The sequence below is a fragment of the Lutra lutra genome, chromosome 8 (genome assembly GCF_902655055.1).
Source record: "Lutra lutra chromosome 8, mLutLut1.2, whole genome shotgun sequence".
NCBI classification, from domain to species: domain Eukaryota; kingdom Metazoa; phylum Chordata; class Mammalia; order Carnivora; family Mustelidae; genus Lutra; species Lutra lutra.
Genome location: NC_062285.1, coordinates 129,454,722 through 129,477,939, shown reverse-complemented (window position 1 = coordinate 129,477,939; position 23,218 = coordinate 129,454,722). Strand labels below are relative to the sequence as shown.

At 36.8% G+C, this 23,218-nt stretch overlaps 1 protein-coding gene and 1 pseudogene across 1 annotated transcript in view; both read left to right on the top strand.

The window, feature by feature from the left end:
• The window catches only part of CRY1 (cryptochrome circadian regulator 1), a 100,224-nt gene that overhangs the window by 54,494 nt on the left and 22,512 nt on the right, over window positions 1–23,218 (top strand). The window contains 1 exon segment of the mRNA XM_047739582.1: window positions 11,687–11,795. Coding sequence (XP_047595538.1) covers window positions 11,687–11,795 — 109 coding nt within the window.
• Window positions 20,473–20,590, top strand: LOC125108008 (uncharacterized; annotated as a pseudogene).

Genomic DNA, 23,218 nt, shown 5'->3' with positions numbered 1-23,218 from the left:
AGAGACACAGTGAGAGAAGGAGCATAAGCAGGGGAAGCAGGAGAGGGAGAAGCAGGTTCCCACCAAGCAGGAAGCCCAAATACGGGGCTCGATCCCAGGACCCTGGGATCATGACCTAAGCCAAAGGCAGCCGCTTAGCGGCTGAGCCACCCAGGTGCCCCCTGGGACCGCTTTAAATGCAATGATATGCTTGAGGTATTTTGGACCACTTAAATTCCATGAATTGGATATTGAGATTATGCTTTTGTGGGGCAGGTTGGGCACAAGGGTTTTTTTAAAATAAATTTTCGAAAATAACTTCAGATTTGTAGAAAACATTCAAAGATAGTATAGAGAGTTCCTCTGTACTCTGTACCCAGTCTCCCCTAATATTAACATCTTACACACTATCTTTTTTTTTTCATTTTAACATTTTTAATTTAAATTCACTTTATTAACATATAATGTATTAATGGTTTCAGAAGTACAGGTCTGTGATTCATTTGTCTGATATAATACTCAGTGTTCATTATATAACATGCCCTTCTTAATGTCGGTTACCCAGCTTCCCTATCTCTCCCCCCGCCTTCCCTCTAGCAACCCTGTTTGTTTCCTATGATTAAGAGTCTCTTAATGTTTTGTCTCTCTCTCTCTGGTTTCGTCTTATTTTATTTTTTTGTCTCTTCCCCTACGATCCTCTGTTTTGTTTCTTAAATTCCACGTATCAGTGAGATCATATGATAATTGTCTTTGTCTGATTGGCTTATATTGCTTAGCATAATACCTTCTAGTTCCGTCTACATCATTGCAAATGACAAGATTTCATTTTTTGATGGCTGCATAATATTCCCGTGTGTGTGTGTGTGTGTGTGTGTGTGTGTGTACACACACACACACATGCCCCACATCTTCTTTATCCATTCATCTGTTGATGGACATCTAGGCCTTTTCCATAGTTTGGCTGTTGTGGACATTGCTGCTATAAACATTTGGGAGCAAGTGCCCCTTTGGATCACCACATTTATATCTTTAGGGTAAATACCTAGTAGTGCAATTGCTGGGCCATGGGGTAGCTCTATTTTCAACTTTTTGAGGAACCTCCATACTGTTTTCCAGAGTGGTTGCACCAGCTTGCATTCCCACTAGCAGTGTTGGGGTTTGGGTTCTCCTTTCTCCACATCCTCACCAATGTCTGTTGTTTTCTGACTTGTTAATTTTAGCCATTCTGACAGATGTGAGGATGTATCTCATTGTGGTTTTGATTTGTATTTCCCTGATGCTAAGTGGTATCGAGCACTTTTTCATGTGTCTGTTGGCCATTTGGATGTCTTCTTTAGAGAAATGTCTGTTCTTGTCTTCTGCACATTTCTTGATTGGATTATTTGTTCTTTGGGTGTTGAGTTTGATAAGTTTTTTTTTTTCTTTTTAAGATTTGTATTTGTTTGAGAGAGACAGAGATAGTGAGAGAGAGCACATGAGTGGGGAGGAGAGGGAGAAGCAGACTCCTGCCAAGCAGGGAACCTGATGCTGGACTCTATCCCAGGCCTCTGAGATCATGACCTGAGCTGAAGGCAGAGGCTTTAACCCACTGAGCCACACAGGTGCTCCCTGATAAGTTCTTTATAGATTTTGGATACAATCCCTTTATCTGATATGCCAGTTGCAGTTATCTTCTCCCATTCTGTTGGTTATCTTTTGGTTTTGTTGACTGTTTCCTTTGCTGTACAGAAGCTTTTTATCTTGATGAAGTCCTAATAGTTCATTTTTGCTTTTGTTTCTCTTGCTTTTGGAGAGGTGTAGTAAGAAGTTGCTGCCTCCAAGGTCGAAGAGGTTGCTGCCAGTATTCTCAAGGATTTTGATGAATCCCTGTCTCACATTTGGGTCTTTCATCCATTTTGAGTCTACTTTTGTGTATGGTGTAAGGAAATGGTCCAGTTTCTTTCTTTTGCATGTGACTGTCCAGTTTTCCAAAAACCATTTATTGAAGAGACTGTCGTTTTTCCATTGGCTATTCTTTCCTGCTTCATCTTGCACCCTATCTTATAAGCATTAACTAACCTCCAGACTTCATTCAGATAGCCACTAATTTTTCTTTTCTGTTACAGGATCCCATCCAGATTACCAAATTGCATTTATCTCCTTAGTCTCCTCTGTCAAATTTTCCTTGTTTTTAATGGCCTTTTTGATTTTGAGTATGTTTATGTATTTTGTAGACTGGCCCTCAATTTAGGTTTGATGTTTTTCTCATGATTAGACTGGGATATAGGTTTTGTGAAAAATCCATAGTGGTAAAATGTTGTTCTCGTCACATCATGTCAGGATGTACGGGATATCAACATGTTGTGATGTTTATGTGGTTAAGGTGGTGTTTGCTGGGTTTCTCCAGTGTAAAGTTACTATTTTATCCCTTTCCATTCAGGAAGAGAGATTTTATTTTCTTTCAATCCAGACTGAGTAAAGACAGGAAAGTTTCCTTGTTGCTCTATGCTGTGACTTGAGATTTAAGCCTTATTTATATATGAACTGTGGGTGGAACTTTCTGAAGCCCAGGCTTTATAGTAAGGGCCTATTATTAGCTTCCTCATTTTGGATGGACCTTGGGCAGCTTTATCTCCTGTCCTCCTCAGCATGGATTAAACTCAAGGCTTCTAGTGCTCTATAGAAATCCTCAAGGCTAAAGCAGACCTTAGTAACCTGCTTACCCTCTTATGATTCCTAACTTTTGGGGAAGTCCAGTGAATTATGTTTAAAAGTTTTCTTTTGTTGTAGCTGTTAGTTTGTTGTTAGGTATTTCTGTTAGGGTAGTTTACTCGAGTGTACTGTCAGCAAAAGAAGTTGGTAGGTTTCCTTGATATTGATTATGAACATATTTTGAAATGTTAACACTGGGTTGAGGGGATAAACATCTTGGCATTAGGGAGTATGATACTTGTAGTCATTTTCCCAGCATCCCCCCCCCCACAGACACATACATAACAGTTCTTAGGAATTCCTTGATTTGAAGATACTGTTTTCTCTGCTTTGATTGTCCTTTCCTATATTATCAACAACCTGTTGATTCCAAACTCTGCTCAAATGTTTTCTTACTCATGCCCTCTCATCCCTCTTATGTCCCCTTTTCCCTGCTCCCGCCCACAGAGTTAGATTTCTAATGTGCTGCCATAATACACCATTAAGAAATTCACCATGTGGTACGTATATACCAATATTTGGTTTATGTATTATGGTAGATGTTATTCTATTTACCGTTCTTTGGTGTCTCTTCCTGCAGGAAGTTTATTTTGTACTTTCAGCTTTCTTGAAGTCTGACTTGGCCATGTGACCTGCTTTGACCAATTAAATGTGAGAGAAATGCCTTGATCTGCAATCGATGTATAGCATGAGTGAGAAATAAACTTTACTTTTTTAAAAGATATATTTAGGGGCGCCTGGGTGGCTCAGTGGGTTAAGCCGCTGCCTTCGGCTCAGGTCATGATCTCGGAGTCCTGGGATCGAGCCCCGAGTCGGGCTCTCTGCTCAGCAGGGAGCCTGCTTCCTCCTCTCTCTCTGCCTGCCTCTCTGCCTGCCTCTCTGCCTGCTTGTGATCTCTCTGTCAAATAAATAAATAAAATCTTTAAAAAGTAAAAATAAAAGATATATTTATTTGTTTGACACAAAGAGAGAGATTGAGTGCACAAGCAGAGGGAGAAGCAGGCAGCCCAACATGGGACTCAATCCCAGAACCCTGGGATCATGACCTGAGCTGAAGGCACATGCCTAACCAGCTGAGCTACCCAGGTGTCCCATATTACATATGCTTGTTCATCATCTTGAAGACAAAAAAAAAACTCTTTTCTGGCCATTTTTTTTTTTTTAAGGTTTTTATTTATTTATTTATTTGACAGAGATTGGGATCACAAGTAGGCAGAGAGACTGACAGGCAGAGGGAGAGGGGGAAGCAGGCTCCCTGCTGAGCAGAAAGAAAGCCTGATGCAGGGCTTGATCCCAAGACCCCAGACCATGACCTGAGCCTAAGGCAGAGGCTTAACCCACTGGGCCACCCAGGCACCTGTGGCCATCTTTTTTATGTCTTTAAAACTGTCAGACTAGTTACCCTAAAACATTTTAGATTATTATATACCCTGTAGGAAAGTAGCATTATATAGTACAAAGAACATGGGTTTAGGGTCAGACATATTCAAATTAAAATTTTTATTGTTTAGCTGAGTTACTTCAGAATATGTCCTTAATGAGTTTTAGATTCATCATTTTTTAAATGAGATAGCTTATTGTAAAGTTATTGGAAATATATGTAAAGTACCTAGTACAGACATTCAGAGAATGTTCATTCCGTTGACTATTGACTCAAGTCTTAAAAATCCCTTTCTACTAGTTAAGGAATCAATCCCATTTGCAGTTGTACCAAAATCAATAAGATACCTAGGAATAAAGCTAACCAAAGAGGCAAAAAACCTATACTCTGAAAACTATAAAACACTAATGAAAGAAATTGGAGATGACACAAAGGAATGGAAAGACATTCTATGCTCATGGAATGGAAGAACAAATATTATTAAAATATCTACAGTACCAAAGCAATAATGCAATCCCTATCAAAATACCAACAGCATTTTTCACAGAGCTAGAACAAACAATCCTAAAATTTGTGTGGAAACACAAAAGACCCTGAGTAGCCAAAGCAACCTTGAAAAAGAAAAACAAAGCCAGAGACATCACAGTGCTGGAATTCAAGTTATATTACAAAGCTGTAGTAATTAAAACAGTATGGTACTGGCATAAAAATAGATACGTAGTGGAAGAGATAGAAAATTCAGAAATGAACATTTACTCTTTGACAGCAGGAAAGAACATCCAATAGGAAAAAGACCATCTCTTCAACAAATGGTTTTGGGAAAACTGGGCAGCAACATGCAAAAGAATGAAACTGGAACACTTTCTTATACAATACACAAAAATAAATTCAAAATGGATTAAAGACCTAAATGTGATACCTGAAACCATAACAGTCCTAGAGGAGCATATGCAGTATCAACCTCTTTAATATTGGCTATAGCAACTTTCTAGATATGTCTCCTGAGGCAAAGGAAATAGAAGCAAAAAATAAACAATTGGGACTTTATCAAAATAAAAAGCTTCTGCAAAGCAAACAGTCAACAAAATCAAAAATCACCTTATGGAATGGGAGAAGATAATGGTAAATGACATATCAGATAAAGGATTGGTATACAAAATATAGAAAGAACTTATAAAACTCAACACCCAAAACCAAATAATCCAGTTAAAATGGGTAGAAGACACGAACAGAAATTTTTCCAAAGACAACATCCAGATGGCCAACAGACACATGAGAAGATGTTCAGTATCACTCATCATCAGGGAACTGCAAATCAAAACTATAAGGAGATAGCCCCCTCACATCTGTCAGAATGGCTAAAGTCAAAACCACAGGAAACAGCAAGTATTGATGGGGAGGTGGAGAAAAGGGAACCCTCTTGCACTCTTAGTGGAAATGCAAACTGGTGCAGCCATTGTGAAAAATAGTACTACCTCAAAATTAAAACTAGAACTACCCTACAATTCAGCAATTGCACTACTAGGTATTTATCCAGAGAATACAAAAATACTGATTTGAAGGGATACATGCACTTAGATGTTTATAGCAGCATTATCTATATTAGCCAAATTTAGAAGCAGCCCAAGTGCCCATTGACTGATGAATAGATAAAGAAGTGGTATACACACATATGCATACATGCATACACAGACAATGAAATATTACTCAGCCTTAAAAAGAACGAAATTTTGCCATTTGCAACAGCATGGATGGAGTGAAAGTATTACGCTAAGTGAAATAGAGAAAGACAAATACCATATGATTTCACTCATATGTGCAATTGAAGAAACAAAGCAAATAAGCAAAGGGAGGGAAGAGAGAGGCAAACCCAGAAACTTTTTTTTTTTAAAGAAACAATTCTTAACTATAGAGAATAAACTGTTACCAGAAGTAGGGGGGTAAGGGGGGATGGGTTAAATAGGTGATACCGATTAAGGAGTGCGCTTGTGATAAGCACTGGATGTTGTATGGAAGTGTTGAGTCACTATATTGTACACCTGAAACTAATATTACACTGTATGTTAACTAAGTAGAATTTAAATAAAAACTTGAAAGAAATCCCTTTCTCTTGTCTTCATGAATTTATTTATTTGGTTGTTTGTTAGATAAATATTTTTTGAACTTCTGCTATATGTTATGCATTGTCTAGGCACTGGAAAGTGGTAAACAAGATCTAGTCCATCTTTTTTTTTTTTTTTTTTTTTTTTTGTCAGAGAGAGAGAGAGAAGAGCATGTGCATAAGCAGGGGAAATGACAGGCAGAGGGAGAGAGATGTAGTCCCAGTCTTTAAGGAGGTTATAGTCTAAGGGCCAGTAATTCTCCCTCCCTATCTCCAGCTATTAAAATCATACTAATATTGGAAGGCTTCTCCTCTACAATCAGCATCTTTGAAATTTTTGCCTAAATTTTTCACCATCTCAAAAAGAGAAATCCAGAAATGATTTCTCCCTCTTGATTTTTTAAAGCTATATTAACGTTATCCATACAGATCTCTTACCATATATGTTGCATTCTACCTGGCAGGTTCTGTTATAGTCTCATACATCATGTATATTTTTAAATTTCTTTTCAGATTTTCAGCTCCTTGCGTATTGGACACTCCTATTACTTGTATTTCTCAAATCAGTGAAATTATGTGAATAATGAATAATATCACTCCTTAGAGGTGTTTTGGGAATTTGTGGGTACATTTTTGCTTATCACAATGATTAGAGGGCACTAGTGGAATTAGTGAAGAGAGGCTAAGAATGAAAGACTTGTAATGCTCAGGATAGTCTCTCAAGATAAATTGTTGTCTTGAGTCCCAGTAACTTTCAGATATTCTACCAGATGTTTCATGTAAGTGAAAAACTTCCAATTCTCTGAATCTGGAGCCTAAATCCATTTTTATATATAAATGCTAGGTATTTCTTATGAAATATATATGTATATTCTTATGAAAGATATATACTGAGTTTTCCTATAATATATTTATCACCTTTGTAAATCAAGGAAAAATTGTACTTTGTTTTGTCCAGAATTTTACTAAGTCTTGCTCAACATTACAGAAAGTAATGTCACCAAAGGCAGTACCACTCGTGGTGTTTGAGTCACCATTAATACAAATATGTCAGTCTGTTTTTGTAGCTATTGAATTTTTTTTTGAAAAGGTTTTATTTATTTATTTGATAGACAAGGGATCACAAGTAGGCAGGGAAGCAGGCAGAGAGAGAGGAGGAAGCAGGGTCCCCACCGAGCAGAGAGCCCAACGCGGGGCTCGATCCCAGGACCCCCCGGGATCATGACCCGAGCCAAAGGCAGAGGCCCCAACCCACTGAGCCACCCAGGCGTCCCTGTAGCTATTGAATTTTTAAAACGATTCTGGATGTAGATGTAGGCATTGAATTAATTCACTGTTTTGTCATACTCAGATATTTACATTTGGAAATACATGTTATTTCTTTTTAAAATAAAAATGACCTCCTTTCATTTCTGCATATTATTACAGTAAAGCATTATATTAACGCTTTAAATTTGTACACATAAATATGCTACTTTATCTATAAATTTCTTTTTTAAATTTTTATTTAAATTTCAGAATTTAGAAGAGGGCACTGCAAAATATTTATTATAAAAAACAACATTGTGGGGCACCTGGATAGCTCAGATGGTTAAGTGTCATGATCCCAGGGTCCTGGAATCAGGTCATGATCCCAGAGACCTGGAATCAAGCCCTGCATCGGGCTTTCTGTTTCTCTCTTTCCCTCTGTCTCCCCAGGCCTGTGCTCGCTCTCTCTCGCTCTCTCACTCGCTCTTGCTCACCCTCTTTCTCAAATAAATAAAAATCTTAAAAAAAAAAAAAAAAGCAGCATTGTGTCATGTTATACATTCACTGATTTATGACCATTAGAGCTTGGTAAAGTAAATTTACTTTAAAAATATACATTTAAACTTTATTGAACATTAAACTATTCTCTCTCCTTTTTTTTCAAGATTTTATGTATTTGAGAGAGAGCATGAGCAGGAAGGATGGGCAGAGGGAGAGGGAGGGCAGAGCCCAGTGACATTGGGCTCCTTTCCAGGACCCCAGGGTCATGACATCTGAGCCATATGAAGGGAGACGCTTAACCAAATGAGCCACCCACGCACCCCTAAACTGTTCTCTTTAGAGAAAATGTGTATCACAAAATAGTTTGACAATTAGAATAATGATTAAGTTAGATGAAAACACCAAAAATTTGTTACAAACTAGAAAAAAGTATATGCAGACTTTATTCAATTTATAGAGAGACAAAGTGCTATTTATAATTTTAAAATTTTCTAATAAAATGCCATAGACTTGGGTTAATGACTAACATTCTTTACATACTTTCTTTTATTATAATTAATATGTCCAGAACTTTAATTTTTAAAATTTGACTCTTGTTTCATGCAGAGGACAAAATATTTTTTACATGTGTTTTTAATTAATTTATAGTCTTTAAATTAGTTCTTCAGGATCAGCAATGAATTTTTTTTAATAGTTTATTTATTTATTTGACAGAGATCACAAGTAGGCAGAGAGGCAGGCGGGGGGGCGTGGGGAAGCAGGCTCTCCGCTGAGCAGAGAGCCCGATGTGGGTCTTGATCCCACCAGGACCCTGGGATCATGACCTTGAGCCGAAGGCAGAGGCTTTAACCCGGCTTTAACTGAGCCACTCAAGGCGCCCCAGTAGTGAATTGTTTTGATTTAGATATTCTAAGTGTATTTTTTCATCTTTGAGCATATGGTAAGATATATTTTATAAACTAAAGTGCAGAACCAGATGGTTTTATTCTGGAATGATACGCGTTAATTTGTATGCCTTGTTTTCAACAACTGTGGGATTGTGTTGTATCTCATCATTGCCTTTTTTAGACTATTTTATAGACAGAACTAGAAATTCTGGTTATATAAAGCTATTCTAGCACAGGCTAGAAAGTAGGTCATTGTGACGGGGAGTATACCAAACCGCCCACTGGTTGCTATAGTAATGACCTACTTTAAGAAACTATTTCTGTTGATTCATGTTGAAATCATCTGTTGGAAATGGTATAAGGAAACTCAATGCATGTAATTTTTTTCTAATAACAATAAGTTAGTTATCTCTGGAGGTATTTTTTTTAAGTCTTTAATATGTTTAAAGTGAAGAAGTATATTTTCTTACTTAGTACCCTTTCTATTTATTCTGAAGTGATGCAATTAGTGATTCAGTTAAATAACAGGAGAACTGTGCTTCTACACAGGTAATACAATTATGCAAAGAGATGTGGTGAGTTTTACTACTGTGTGGCCTTTAAAAAGTAACCTGTTGCATGTAGTTAATAGTATTAACTGAGCCTCCAAATGGGTATAGTAGTATACCATATTAAGAGAAGATCTGAAAATATGTTCTTGTTAAAAGTGTACTCTCCGGGGGTGCTTGGGTGGATTATCCTTCCAGGACATTTTAGTTTTATACTGTTTAAATTTAAGAAAACTTAGAGTTGCTAGTTCATTAAGCCTCTTAATTTTTTTTTAAGATTTTATTTATTTATCTGACAGACAGAGATCATAAGTAGTCAGAGAGGCAGGCAGAGAGAGAGGGGGGGAAACAGGCTCCCTGCCAAGCAGAGAGCCCGATGCGGGGCTCAATCCCAGGACCCCAGGACCATGACCTGAGCCGAAGGCAGAGGCCCTAACCCACTGAGCCACCCAGGCGCCCCTAACCTCTTAATTTTTTATTTGACTACTACAGTGTCTAAAAACTCTTGCCAAGCAAATACATAAAACTAGATGTTTCCTAATAAACATTTATCACCATCAACATGATGAATTATTCATAGTTATGGATAATTTTGTAAAATTCAAGTACTTTTGTATTGGTATAACAACATCAACAATCTCCCCTACCCCCCTGCCCAAAGTATTTGCATGTTTGTAGTGATAGGTTGGGGTAGGGGTCAGTGTTAGGGTGGTGGCTCCAAACCCAAGCAGAATAGTAATGAGGTGAAATATAAATGTGAAAATAGAAAGGTTTGTTTTCCTATTTGTTTAAAGACAATTGTGCACCTTCCTAAAGGTGATACAATGGGGGGATGCCTGGGTGGTTCCTTTGGTTAAGTGTCTTGTCTTCAGTTCAGGTCATGATCCCGGGGTCTTGGGATTGAGTTCTGCATTGGGCTCCTTGCTCACTGCCTACTTCTCCCTTTGACTGCTGCTTGTGCTCTCACTCGCTGTCCCTCTGGCAAATAAAGAAATAGAATCTTTAAAAATAAATAAATAAATAAAGGTGATATAGTGGGAGTCCTCCTGAGTCCCCACACCCATAGAGATGATGACTCCTAAATGGAAAGAATATCAAACTTGACTAGGTATACTAATGTCAGTAATAACTACAACTTTAAAAATTAACAAAACTTTCTTGATGAAATGATGGGATCAGAATAAGAAAATGATCTGAACTGAATAGCGTCCTAGAATAATGGTGTCTGGTAGAACTTTCTGCAGCAGTGAGATGTGCATGTGCTGTCCAGTGTGGTAACTAATAGGCACACATGTGGCTGTTGAGAGGCCTTGAAATACAGCAAGTGTGACTGAGAAACTGAATAGTTAATTTTGGCTATATGTGCATAGTGGCTACCATATTGGACAGTGCATTTCTGACTCCTCACAAGGAAACACAATCACTATTCTCAGAGAACTCATGACTTGTGGAAAAAGCAGACAAATATTTAACCTTAAGATCAGATACATAAAAGAAGCAGAGTAAAGAGGAAATAAGATCTGTCCAGCTGAAGGGAAGGGAATCTAGATGAAATGTTAGAGAAATTAGCATGAGGCAGATAGTGAGGTTGGATTTTCTAGGGATGACCTCTCTTTTAGAAATGCTCTTGGAGACTGCTCCATTTCTTCACAATAAAAGATGGCACAGTGAACAATCTTCTGTTACTGCCTCAGAATTTCCCAACATAACTATCATGGGTAAGCCTTCTTAGTACTTATTTCATTGAGAAAAGTCCACCTGTCTCATGAAATATTTTTTTAATTAACCTGACATTCTCTGCACTCAGAGTTACGCCATATAATTTCATGTCTATTTATTATCAGTTTCCTTAATTAGATAAGAAACTTGAAAATGGGCGTGTTTTCTCTCTCATAGATGATTATAGTATCCTTCAGTACTCAAATTCTTAAATTATTCACTTGCTCAGAGTGATTAAATAGGATATTTCCATTTTTTATTAGAAAAATGTTCTAGATTTTTCAAGGAGGTTTTTCTATTTGAACTTGAGTTCATTTCATCAATGAAATCAATTCATTTAATTTATATAATTTTGATGCTTACAAATTAAACATTGGTATTCACTATTAATTAATGGAAGTTAGTGATTTAATTTAGAAATTTCATTAAAATACTGAGAAACTTGTTTATAATTAAAAAATGGTAAGTATGACTTCTGGAAAGAGTAATTTACAGACCAGTTAGAAATAAGATAATAGGTAATAAAATTATGGGGCTGGCATGTCAATTTTTACAATGACAATTTTACAGTTTTACAATTTTACAATTTCTAAATATATATGTTTAAAAATTTTAATATTTTTCTCTGTAGATTTTTGCTTCAGTGTCTTGAAGACCTTGATGCCAATCTGCGAAAATTAAACTCTCGTTTGTTTGTGATTCGTGGACAGCCAGCAGATGTGTTTCCCAGACTTTTTAAGGTAATCTGAAGAATCTTTGCTTAAAATAATAATCTTTTTTCAGAGAAGACACGTATTTGCTGAGTAAGGTATTTAAGGTAATTTAAAGTATGTGAAATACAAGTATTTTTAAATAAAAATTTCGTTTTTTTAATTTAATAACAGTTCTACATGGTAGAATCAGGACTGCAAAAAAAGTAGTTTGCAATGAAAACTTAAATCTTTCTTCTGTCTTAAATTTCTAGTTTCCCCCCCAGAAGCAACAACTACTACCTGTTTCTTATATATGCATTACAAATATTTTTTGCATTAGTAAGAATATATATGTGCATGTATCTATATGTATGTATTTAACACATTATATATAATATAGCATATATATATATAATACCTGTAGATCCATCTATATATATAAATTTGCATTTTTGTGTATGTTACCATCCCCCCTTTTAATAATAAAGGTAAGTGCACTATATTCTACACCATCTGTGTCGTGCTTTAGTCACATGGCCATGTATTTAGAGGTTGTTTCCTACTGTTCCCTCAGTCTTTTAAATGGCTTCGTAGTATTCCATTGTGTAGGTATGCTATGATTTCTTTAACAAGCTTTCTACTGAACATTTGGTCATTTTCCACAGGCCTTTGCTAATACAGATAATGCTGTCAGTGAACATCCCTGTCCAAATACAAATATCTTTGCTCAGATGTGCTAGTACGTTTTTTTTAAATAAATATTTTTTTTTACGACTTTATTTATTTATTTGACAGAGAGAGATCACAAGTAGGCAGAGAGGCAGGCAGAGAGAGAGGAGGAAGCAGGCTCCCCGTGGAGCAGAGAGCCCAATGCGGGGCTCGATCCCAGGACCCTGGGATCATGACCTGAGCCAAAGGCAGAGACTTTAACCCACTGAGCCACCCAGGTTCCCCATGCTAGTACATTTTTGGGATAATTCTTAGAAGAGGACTTTTTGGATCCAAGGGCTATAATGAACAACAAGCCACTAATAATACAAAACTGTAGTTTTGTGGGTTGTTGTTTTTTTTTAACTTGGTAGAATCTTAAATCTCTAATCTTATGTCTCCCTTCTTTTTTTCCCAATTGAAAAAATTAGTCCTGGAGAGGTTAAAAGAGTTGACTAAGGTCATATAGCTAGCACATGGAAGTGCTCACACCAGAAGCTGATTCCTGGTTTTGTCTTTTTTATTCATCCCTTTCTCTTTCCTACTGTTAGAATTCCTAATGTATATCTGCTTTTTTTTTTTTTTTTTGCAGCTATTTGATTCATCAAAATTTTTTTATAGTAATATTCCTATTTCTAATGCAGAAATAGTTCCTTTCCTTGAATGAAAATGTTCCTAGGGCTGGAAGTCAAATAAAACTACCTAATCTTTTTCACTGGTATTAATGTTCAGGATTTCGCTAATGCAACAGTTTTGGCTAGTGAAGATTTACTTTATTAAAGTATGTTTTACTACTATGGCTACTTAGAGTCAGAATTTAACTTTAGGTGCATGTAAGAATTCTGAGTAGAAAGCACATCAGAAACAATGGTGTAATAGTTTATCAATAACTCGTGAGTGTAAAAGTGTATATATCTCTGAGTCCATATGGTATAAGTAAAATGAAGCCTAAGAGGACTTTAGTTGCTTTAAAATAACAAAACTTAAACAACTGTTTTAAGAATATGGAGAAAAAGGAACCCTCTTACACTGTTGTTGGGAATGCAAACTGGTGCAGCCAGCTATGGTAAACTATATGGAAATTCCTTAAAAGTAAAACTAGAACTATCCTATAATCCATTAATTGCACTACTGGGTATTTACACAAAAAATATAAAAACACTAATTCAAAGGCATATATGCACCCCTACATATATAGCAGCATTTTTTACAATAGCCGAAGTATGGAAGAGCCTAAGTGTCCATTGATAGATGAATGGATGAAGAAGTTCTGGTGTCTATATACAGTGGAATATTATTCAGTCAGAAAAAAGAATGAAATTTTGCCATTTCCAACAACAGGGATGGAGCTGGTGAGTATAATGCTAATAAGCGAAGCAAGTGAAAGAGAGACAAACACCAAATGATGTCATTCATATGTGGAATTTAAGAAACAAAATAAATAAGCAAAGGAAAAAAGAGAAAGAGAGGGATCAAAAACAGACTCTTAACTATAGAGAACAAACTTATGGTTACCAGAGGAGGGCTGGGGTAAGGGCATGGTTGAAATAAGTGATGGGGATTAAGGAGTGCCCTTGTGATGAGCACTGGTGATGTTTAGAATTGTTAAATCACTATGTTGTACTCCTGAAACTAATGTAACAGTGTATGTTAACTGTAATGGAATTACGACAAAAAATACAATCACAAAACTTGTATTTACTTGTTTTAAAAAAAAAATTTTTAGTCAGCAAATCTTTATGTTCTTTGTTTTGAGCTTTCTTTTACCTAAATTAACATTATTGGATTAAACTACCTTCTGCATTTAGGTGCTGTCCCAGTCTTTGTCAGTTGGGCAGAGAAGCAGTGATTTCCACCTGGGCCATAAAATACAGATGCATGTAACACATGAAGCACATCAAGTGCTTACCATTTTATTCTGATTTTTCCTTTGGCTACGTACTGTGTAAAATACCACTTATGAAAACTTCCTTTCAGATTCTATACTATGTCTAGAGCCACGGAGGGAATTAATTCCTTTTTTTATTACATTGGTGTTTTTATTTGTACTTTTTGTCAAGAGGTGCTATAATGCATGTGTTTAAAAAAAAGCCTAAATATCCTTTTTTTACAATAAAAAGCAGGTCTCCCTCCCACCTCTTCAGCCTCACACCCCTTTTCCTCTAAGGGAAAAGATTCTTTTGTCGGTAACCGGCTGACTGATTTACATTACTGTCTCTGGTTTTCTTATTCTAGTACAGAAAATAGAATTTTTAATACGTGAGTAATCCTGTATTACTTGGGAGGTGAAACTGTTTTAAACCTGATAACAGTGCTTTCGTTGATCGGGGTGGTGAGAGTGGGTCCAGTACTGATGGTCTAGTATATATCTTCTCCTCTCCATAGGATTTCCTTATTCTATTTATATTGAGTAGATTTAGAGATGGGGTCAGAGCATTTTTACTTTTTTGTAAGCACATATTTACATATATGTCTGATAAACTGTTGTTTCTTCTGATGTGTTTTCTTTTTTCTTAAAGATTTTATTTATTTATCAGAGAGAGAGAGAAAGAGCGCACAAGCAGGCAGAGAGGCAGGCAGAGGCAGAGAGAGAAGCAGGCTCTCCACTGAGCAAGGAGCCCAATGCAGGACTCAATCCCACGACTGCGGGATCATGACCTGAGCCGAAGGCAGCGGCTTAACCAACTGAGCCACCCAGGCGCCCTGATGTGTTTTCTGCTTAGAATTTTTCCCAGTTAAATTCTGAACTTAATATAAGACTTTTTTTTAAACTTCTTTTTATGTTCTGAAGAAATGATAAAGAAACTTAGCAGACACTAATGTATGCAAAACTTGGATACACTATTAATCCTATGAATCTTACATAAATTATTATTATTATTACGCAGTTAAATCTTGCAGCTTCTACATATGGTAAGCTACCAAGACCATGTACATTCTAGGCCCAGCAGAACCTTTTAATGAAGAGATTAAACATTAAAACTTTCTCATTATATCCAAGAAACAGGGACTAAAGTCTTTATAGATGGACTCAGTGAAGTGTAACAAAATGCTCTGTTCAAGATCATAGAATAAATCAAAGAACATCTAAAGCCACTAATATTTTACATGCATAAAATTTGTATTATGCTTTTTGAGTTATTTTGGATTCTTGCCTTATTATTTTATAGCATATGCTCATTTGAATAAGAATTCATTCAGCAGATATTGATTGATTGAGTGCCTACTATGTACAAGGTAGAGTTCAAGGTGGTGCTGATATACTAGTGAACCAAATAGAAGACATTCCTACCTTGGCAGAGCTTATATGATAGTGGGAAGGAGGCAGATAATAAACAAGTAAATATGCAATGTCATGCAGTGGTAGGTGCTAAAATGAAGTGTGAGATATTAAATTCCAAGGGGAGGTAAGGGTAATGACTTTATATGGAATCATGGAAGGCTTCACTTCTAAGATGACATATGAGCAAACATGTGAAGGACTGAGCCATGCAAGTATCTGGGGTGTGGTACTGTGAATTCACAACATTTTGCACCTTGTTCCATGAAAAGGTTGAGTTTAAATCTGGGTTGGTCATATAACTCATTTTGACCAACTGACAAAGTCATTGAGTCCCAAATCCTAAGGTTCAAGCAACTTTGAAGCTTCTGCCTTTGCCCTTTTGGATTGCTTCTTGTGTCATGCAGGGAATGTGGGCTACAATATCAGATTATGGGAAACCATGTAGAGATAGAAGGCCACTCAGTAGCCAGTACAAGATCTGAGATGTGGGAGAGAGATTCTCTCAGATCCTCTAGGTCTGGCCAAGCTGTCAACTGATTGCAAACTCATGAGTAAGCCCAGGTAAGACCAACAGAACCACCATCTAATTAATTGACAGACTTCTGAGAATCTATCATTTTGAACTGCTAAGATCACTGCAACATGGGGAAGAATGTTCCAGAGAACAGTAGTTATGAAGGCCTTCATGTTGAAGTGTGCCACGGCTTGTTTAGGAATAGCAAGAAGACCAGCATGGCTAGAAGCAGTGAGTGAAGAGAAGGGTCAGAGAGGTTGTGAGGGGCTGAATCACAGAACTTTATTTATAGACTATATTTAGGAGTTTGGTTGTTACTCTGAGTGAAATGGGTAGGATCCGTGGAGATTTTTGAGTACATGAATAATATGATTTCACTTACATCATCTTTTTTTCTTTTTTATTTATTATTGAAATATAATTGACATACAATGTTATATTAGTTTCAGGTATAGAGCATATTGATTCAATAATTTTGTACATTATTCAGTGCTCACCATAAGTATAGTCACCATCTGTCCCCATACAGTATTATTGATGATATTCCCTATGCTGTACTTTTCATCTCCATGACTTATTTATTTTAAAACTGGAAGTTCATACCTCTTAGTCCCCTTCAACTATTTTGTTCATCTTCCCTCCCACCTCCCCTCTGGCAACCACCAGTTTGTCCTCTATATTTAAGAGTGTGTTTGGTATGTTTGTTTGTTCATTTGTTTTGTTTCTTAGATTCCATATACAAGGAAATCATATATTTGTCTTTTCCTGTCTGACTTTTTTATTTAGGATAATATACTCTGGGTTCATCTATGTTGTTAGAAATGGCAAGATCTCATTCTTTTTTGTGACTGAGTAATATTCCATATTCTGTGTTTACACATACATACACCCACACACACACTCACACTACATCTTCTTTATCTATCCATCAGTGGACCCTTAGGTTGCTTCCATATCTTGACTATTATAGAGACTCCTGCAACAAACCTAGAGGTACGTATAATTTTTTTTTTAAGATTTTATTTATTTATTTGACAGAGAGATCACAAGTAGGCAGAGAGGCAGGCAAAGAGAGAGGAGGAAGCAGACTCCCTGCTGAACAGAGAGCCCAATGCGGGGCTCGATCCCAGGACCCTGAGATCATGACCCGAGCTGAAGGCAGAGGCTTAACCCACTGAGCCACCCAGGTGCCCCGTATGTATAATTTTTGAATTAGTATTTTTCATTTTCTTTGGGTCAATACCCAGTAGTAGAAATACTGGATCATATGGTATTTTTATTTTTTAATTTTATGAGGAACCTCCATGCTGTTTTCCACAGTGGCTGCACCAATTCGCATTCCCACCAACATAGCATCAGAGTTCCCTTTTCTCCACATTCTTGCCAACACATTATTTCTTGTCTTTTTGATACTAACAATTGAGTGGTATGAGGCGATATTTTATTGTGGTTTTGATTTGCATTTACCTCATGATGAGAGATACTGAGCATCTTTTTTTGTATCTGTTGGCCATCTGTATATTTTCTTTGGAAAAATGCCTATTTAGGTCCTTTCACCATTTTTTAATTTAAATTTAATTAACATATAGTATATTATTAGTTTCAGAGGTAGAGTTTAGTGATTCATCAGTTGCATATAACACCCAGTGCTCATTACATCAAGTGCCCTCCTTAATGCCATAAGAGACTCTTAACTATAGAAACAAACTGCGGATCCTTTGACCATTTTTAATCAGATTTGGGGGGTTGGTATTGAGTTTTATAAGTTCTTTATATATTTTGGATATTAGTCCCTTATTTACAAATATCATCTTCTATTCAGTAGATTACCTTTTGGTTTTATTGATTTCCTTCACTGTGTGAAACCTTTTTATTTTGGTGTATTTCCAATAGTTTAATTTGCTTTTGTTTCCCTTGCCAGAGGAGACATCCATAAATACGTTGCTAAGGCAAATGTCTCAACAATGAGAAGAAAAACAATATGCCACAAAATCATAGGTTGTTTTTTTTTAAACAGGCTAGAGAGTTGAGGACACAGAGAAACCTAAGTAAATTCCATAAAGAGATGAACTTTTCTTAGGAAAGAGACTCATGTCTATATCCATGGAGGCACAGCAGAAAAAGAAGGGAATCCACCACAGTTGTGAGTAAAAAGAAACCAGTCAAAATTTACCAGGCTTTTCGTGGTCATACATGGACTGACATGGCACATTTGAGTTTCAGGAAACCCTGATCACACATAAGTTCATACGTATTCTCTATTTCTTTCCTCCAGTGCTTTTGTGGAGTACCAGGCAATATACCAAAGACTAGGGCAAGGCAGAAGAGCTGAGAGAGATCCCTCCCTGAAGTGCTACTGGGTGTTCACTTTGTGCAAAGTAGTAGTCCACTGAAGCTGGGACAGGACAGCAGGATGTCTCCAGACATACAGAAGGACAGTCAGAAAGATGTCTCCAGAGGTACAGAAAATTAGGGGACAGGGCTAGAAAACAAAGAGAAGAGGAAGATGAAGCAACCATAGAGCTTATGGGTAGACAGCAAAGCAGAGAGAGAGATACACAGTTTGTAAAGATATTGACTGGGCTGTAAAGCAGAGTGAGAATCTTGTCTATGCTCAAATCCTAAGTCCTGTTGAAAAGCCTGGAACCTACCCTCAAAATATTTGAACACCATTGGTGAATGGAATCTAAAGCAGCAACAAAGCCAAGCCCCACCTTCATTATAGACTATAGTAATTCAAATTCTAACAATCAGAGCCAAGAGTATGTGCTTTTCTAGAGATAAATATTATTTGTTCCATCTCTATTCTTTATATCATTGTTTGTCATACAAAAATGAGACATATGAAGAAGCAGGAAAATGTGATTTGCAATCAAGTAAAAAAAAAAAAAAAGAAAAAACAGTAGAAATAGTCCCACAGTTTATGCAGATGTTGGGATTAGAATAAAGGGCTTTGTAATGGTTATGCTATAGACATTAAATAACCTAATCAAAGGTGAAAAATGTGAGTAGATGATAATTTCAGTATAAAAATGGAAACTATTAAAAAGAAGGAAAAAGGAAATGAAGAGTTCATTCAGTGGGCTTTTCCAGAGTAGAGCAGAAGAAAAATCAGTGAACTTGAAGACTGGCAATTGAAATGATCCCAACTGAAGCACAAAGAGAAGAAAGTCTTTTTAAAAAGGGAACCAGGGAACCTTTAAAAAGGCATTTGTGGAACAATAGTAAATGGCCTAACATATGTGTAACTGTAGACCTAGGAAGAAAGAGGGGAGAGAGATTGAGACAGAAAAAAGATGTTTGAAGAGATAATGATTAAGAATTTTCTAAAATTAATAAAAGATATCAATCCACAGTATCAAGAAGCTCAACAAAACATAGCATAAATATAAAGAAAACCACATCTTGCCAACATCAAAATCAAATAACTGAAAACCAAAGTTAGAAAATTTTATAAGGAGCCAGAGGTGAAAGACATATTCAGGGGACCACAATAAGAATGTTGGTGGCAGGGCACCTGGATAGCTCAGTCAGTTAGGTGTCTGCCTTCAGCTCGGGTCATGGTCTCAGAGACCTGGGATCAAGCCCCACATCAGGCTCCCTGCTTGGAGGGGAGTCTGCTTCTCCCTCTCCAGCTCCCTTTGTTTGTGTTCTCTCTTCCTCTATCAAATAAATAAGTCAATCTTTAAAAAAGAAAAAAAAAATGTTGGTGGCTTTTTAATCAGACACTGTTGAGTCCAGAGGTAGTTGAATGACATCTTTGAAGAACTACACAGAGGACACCTGGGTGGTTCAGTTGGTTTTGTGTCAACTCTTGGTTCCAGCTCAGGTCATGATCTCATGGGTTGTGGAATTGAGCTCCACATCAAGCTCCTGACTCAGCAAGGAGTCTGTTTGATTCTCTCCTCACTTGCACACTCTCTCTAAAAATAAATCTTAAAAAAAAAAAAACCTACAGAGATTTTTGTTAACTGAGCGAAAATATTCATTAAAAAAAAAAAAGAAGGTAGTGGTGCCTGGTTGGCTCAGTCAGTTAAGCTCCAACTCTTGATTTCAGCTCAGGTCATGATCTCAGGGTAGTGAGATTAAGCCCTGCATCAGGCCCCACACTAAGTGGGGAGTCTGCCTGAGATTTCTCTCTCCCTCTCTGCCCCTCCCCACTGTTCTCTTGAAAATAAATAAATCTTAAAAAAAAAAAAAAGAAGAAGAAGAAGACAGGAGTCTAAAGCCATACCACCCTGAATGTTCCTGATCTTGTTTGATATCAGAAGCTAAGCAGGGTTGGTCCTGATTAGTACTTGGGTGGGGACTGCCTGGGAATACCTGGTGCTACAGGCTTAGATAGATAGATAGATAAAAATTTAAAAAGGTAAAATGAAGGCATTTTCAGGCAGACAGAAACAGAGAACAGTTCATTCCCAAGAGATCTATACTGTAAGAAATACTAAAGGAAGTTCTGCTAGGTGAAAGGAAGTCATTCTGGATGAAAGAATTTGTAAGAAAAGAAAGAATACTAAGTATATGGGTAAATATAAAAGACCAACTTTTTTGTTAGTTTTAGTTATGTATATTTATATATTCTATTTTCTTTAAAAGACTATTGCCAGGTTAAAACCAACTAATAGCAGTGAAGTGTAGGAGATAATATCAATATTAAAGGACTGACAACATAAGTAGAAATAAAATTTATAACAGGATCACACAAGGTAGGAGCAAAATAAATACAAGTATCACTAAGTTCTTACATTATTCAATAGTAATATATAATTTGAATGTAGACAGTGATAAGAATGTATATTGTGATCTAAAATAACATAAAAAGCTTTTTCAAAAAAGTTAATAGAGGAGCTTAAAGTGGAATACTAAAAGTATTTGACTCATTTAAATGGAAGCAGATGGGTAAATTTAAGCTCAACTATGCCAATAATTTTATTCAGTATAAATGGTCTACTTTAAGCTCACCATTTTAAAGGCATAAGTTGTCAGACTGGATAAAGAATAAGCAAGAACCAACTTATATGCTGATTAGAAGAGACATTTTAAAAATATGAAGAGGGGCATCTAGGTGGCTCGGTTAGTTAAGTGTATAGCTCTTGATTTTGGCCCAGGTCATGATCTCCCGGTCCTGGGATCCAGCCCTGTATTGGGCTCCTTGCTCAGCCAGGAGCCTGCTTAAGGATTCTCTATCTTCCTTCAGCCCCTGCCCCTGTTCTCTCTTTTGTTCTGTTTCTCTCTAAAATCAATCAATAAATCTTAAAAATGTATAAATAAACTATAAAAAATAAGAATATGGAAAACGGGGAAAATATGAAAAACAGGAGATATAGGTTTCCAGTTATGGAATGAATAAGTCACAGAAATAAAAGACACAGCATAGGGAATATAGGCCATGATATTGTAATAGTGTTTTATGGTCATAGATGGTAGCTACATTTGTGGTGAGCATAGCTAACATGGAGAACATTTGAATCACTATGTTGTGGGTCTGAAATCAATGTAACATTGTGTATCAACTCTACTCAAATAAAAAAAATTTAATAAACAGTTTGAAATAAAAAAGACTGAAAAAGATATACTTTGGAAGAGTAAGCATAAGAAAGTAGAATTCAAGACAGAATTACCAGAGATTAAGAGCAATCTTACAAGAAAATATAACTATTATAAATGTATATGTACCAACTAACAGCATAAAAATATGTGAATCTCAAACTGATAAACTCTGTTATTGATAGAATATACAAAAATTAATAAAGATACAGGTGATATGATTAATGCTATCAACCAATTTGATATACCGATATTTGCAGAACACTACACTCCCAAACTACACATTTTTTTAATTAACATATAATGTATTATTAGCCCCAGGGGTACAGGTCTGTGAATTGCCAGGTTTACACACTTCACAGCACTCACCATAGCACATACCCTCCCCAATGTCCATAACCCCCCACCCTCTCCCTACCACCCCCTCTGCCGGCAACCCTCAGTTTGTTTTGTGAGATTAAGAGTCTCTTATGGTTTGTCTCCCTCCTGATCCCATCTTGTTTCATTTATTCTTTTCCTATCCCCCAAGTCCCCCATGTTGCATCTCCACTTCCTCATATCAGGGAGATCATATGATAGTTGTCTTTCTCTGATTGACTTATTTCGCTAAGCATGATACCCTCTAGTTCCATCCACGTCATTGCAAATGGCAAGATTTCGTTTCTTTTGATGGCTGCATAGTATTCCATGTGTATATATATATATACCACATCTTCTTTATCCATTCATCTGTTGATGAACATATAGGTTCTTTCAATAGTTTGGCTATTGTGGACATTGCTGCTATAAACATTCGGGTGCATGTGCCCCTTCGGATCACTATATTTGTATCTTTAGGATAAATATCCCGGTAGTGCAATTGCTGGGTCATAGGGTAGCTCTATTTTCAACTTTTTGAGAAACCTCCATGCTGTTTTCCAGAGTGGTTGCACCAGCTTGCATTCCCACCAAGAGTGTAAGAGGGTTCCCCTTCTCCGCATCCTCGTCAGAATCTGTCATTTCCTGACTTGTTAATTTTAGCCATTCTGACTGGTGTGAGGTGGTATCTCATTGTGATTTTGATTTGTATTTCCCTGATGCCAGGTGATGTGGAGCACTTTTTCATACACATTTTCTTTTAACACATATGAAATATTCACCAAGATAGACCATATGTTCAGCCACATAACAGTTATCAGTAAATTTCAGAGGCACCTGGATGGTTCAGTTGGTTAAGCAGCTGCCTTCAGCTCAGGTCATGGTCCCAGGGTCCTGGGATCGAGCCCCACATCGGGCTCCCTGGTTGGTGGAGAGCCTGCTTCTCCCTCTCCCTCTGCCTGCTGCTCTGCTTACTTGGGCTCTCTCTTTCTCTATCTCTCTGTCAAATAAATAAATAAATAAATCTTTAAAAAAATTTTCAAGTAACGGACATCTTGCACA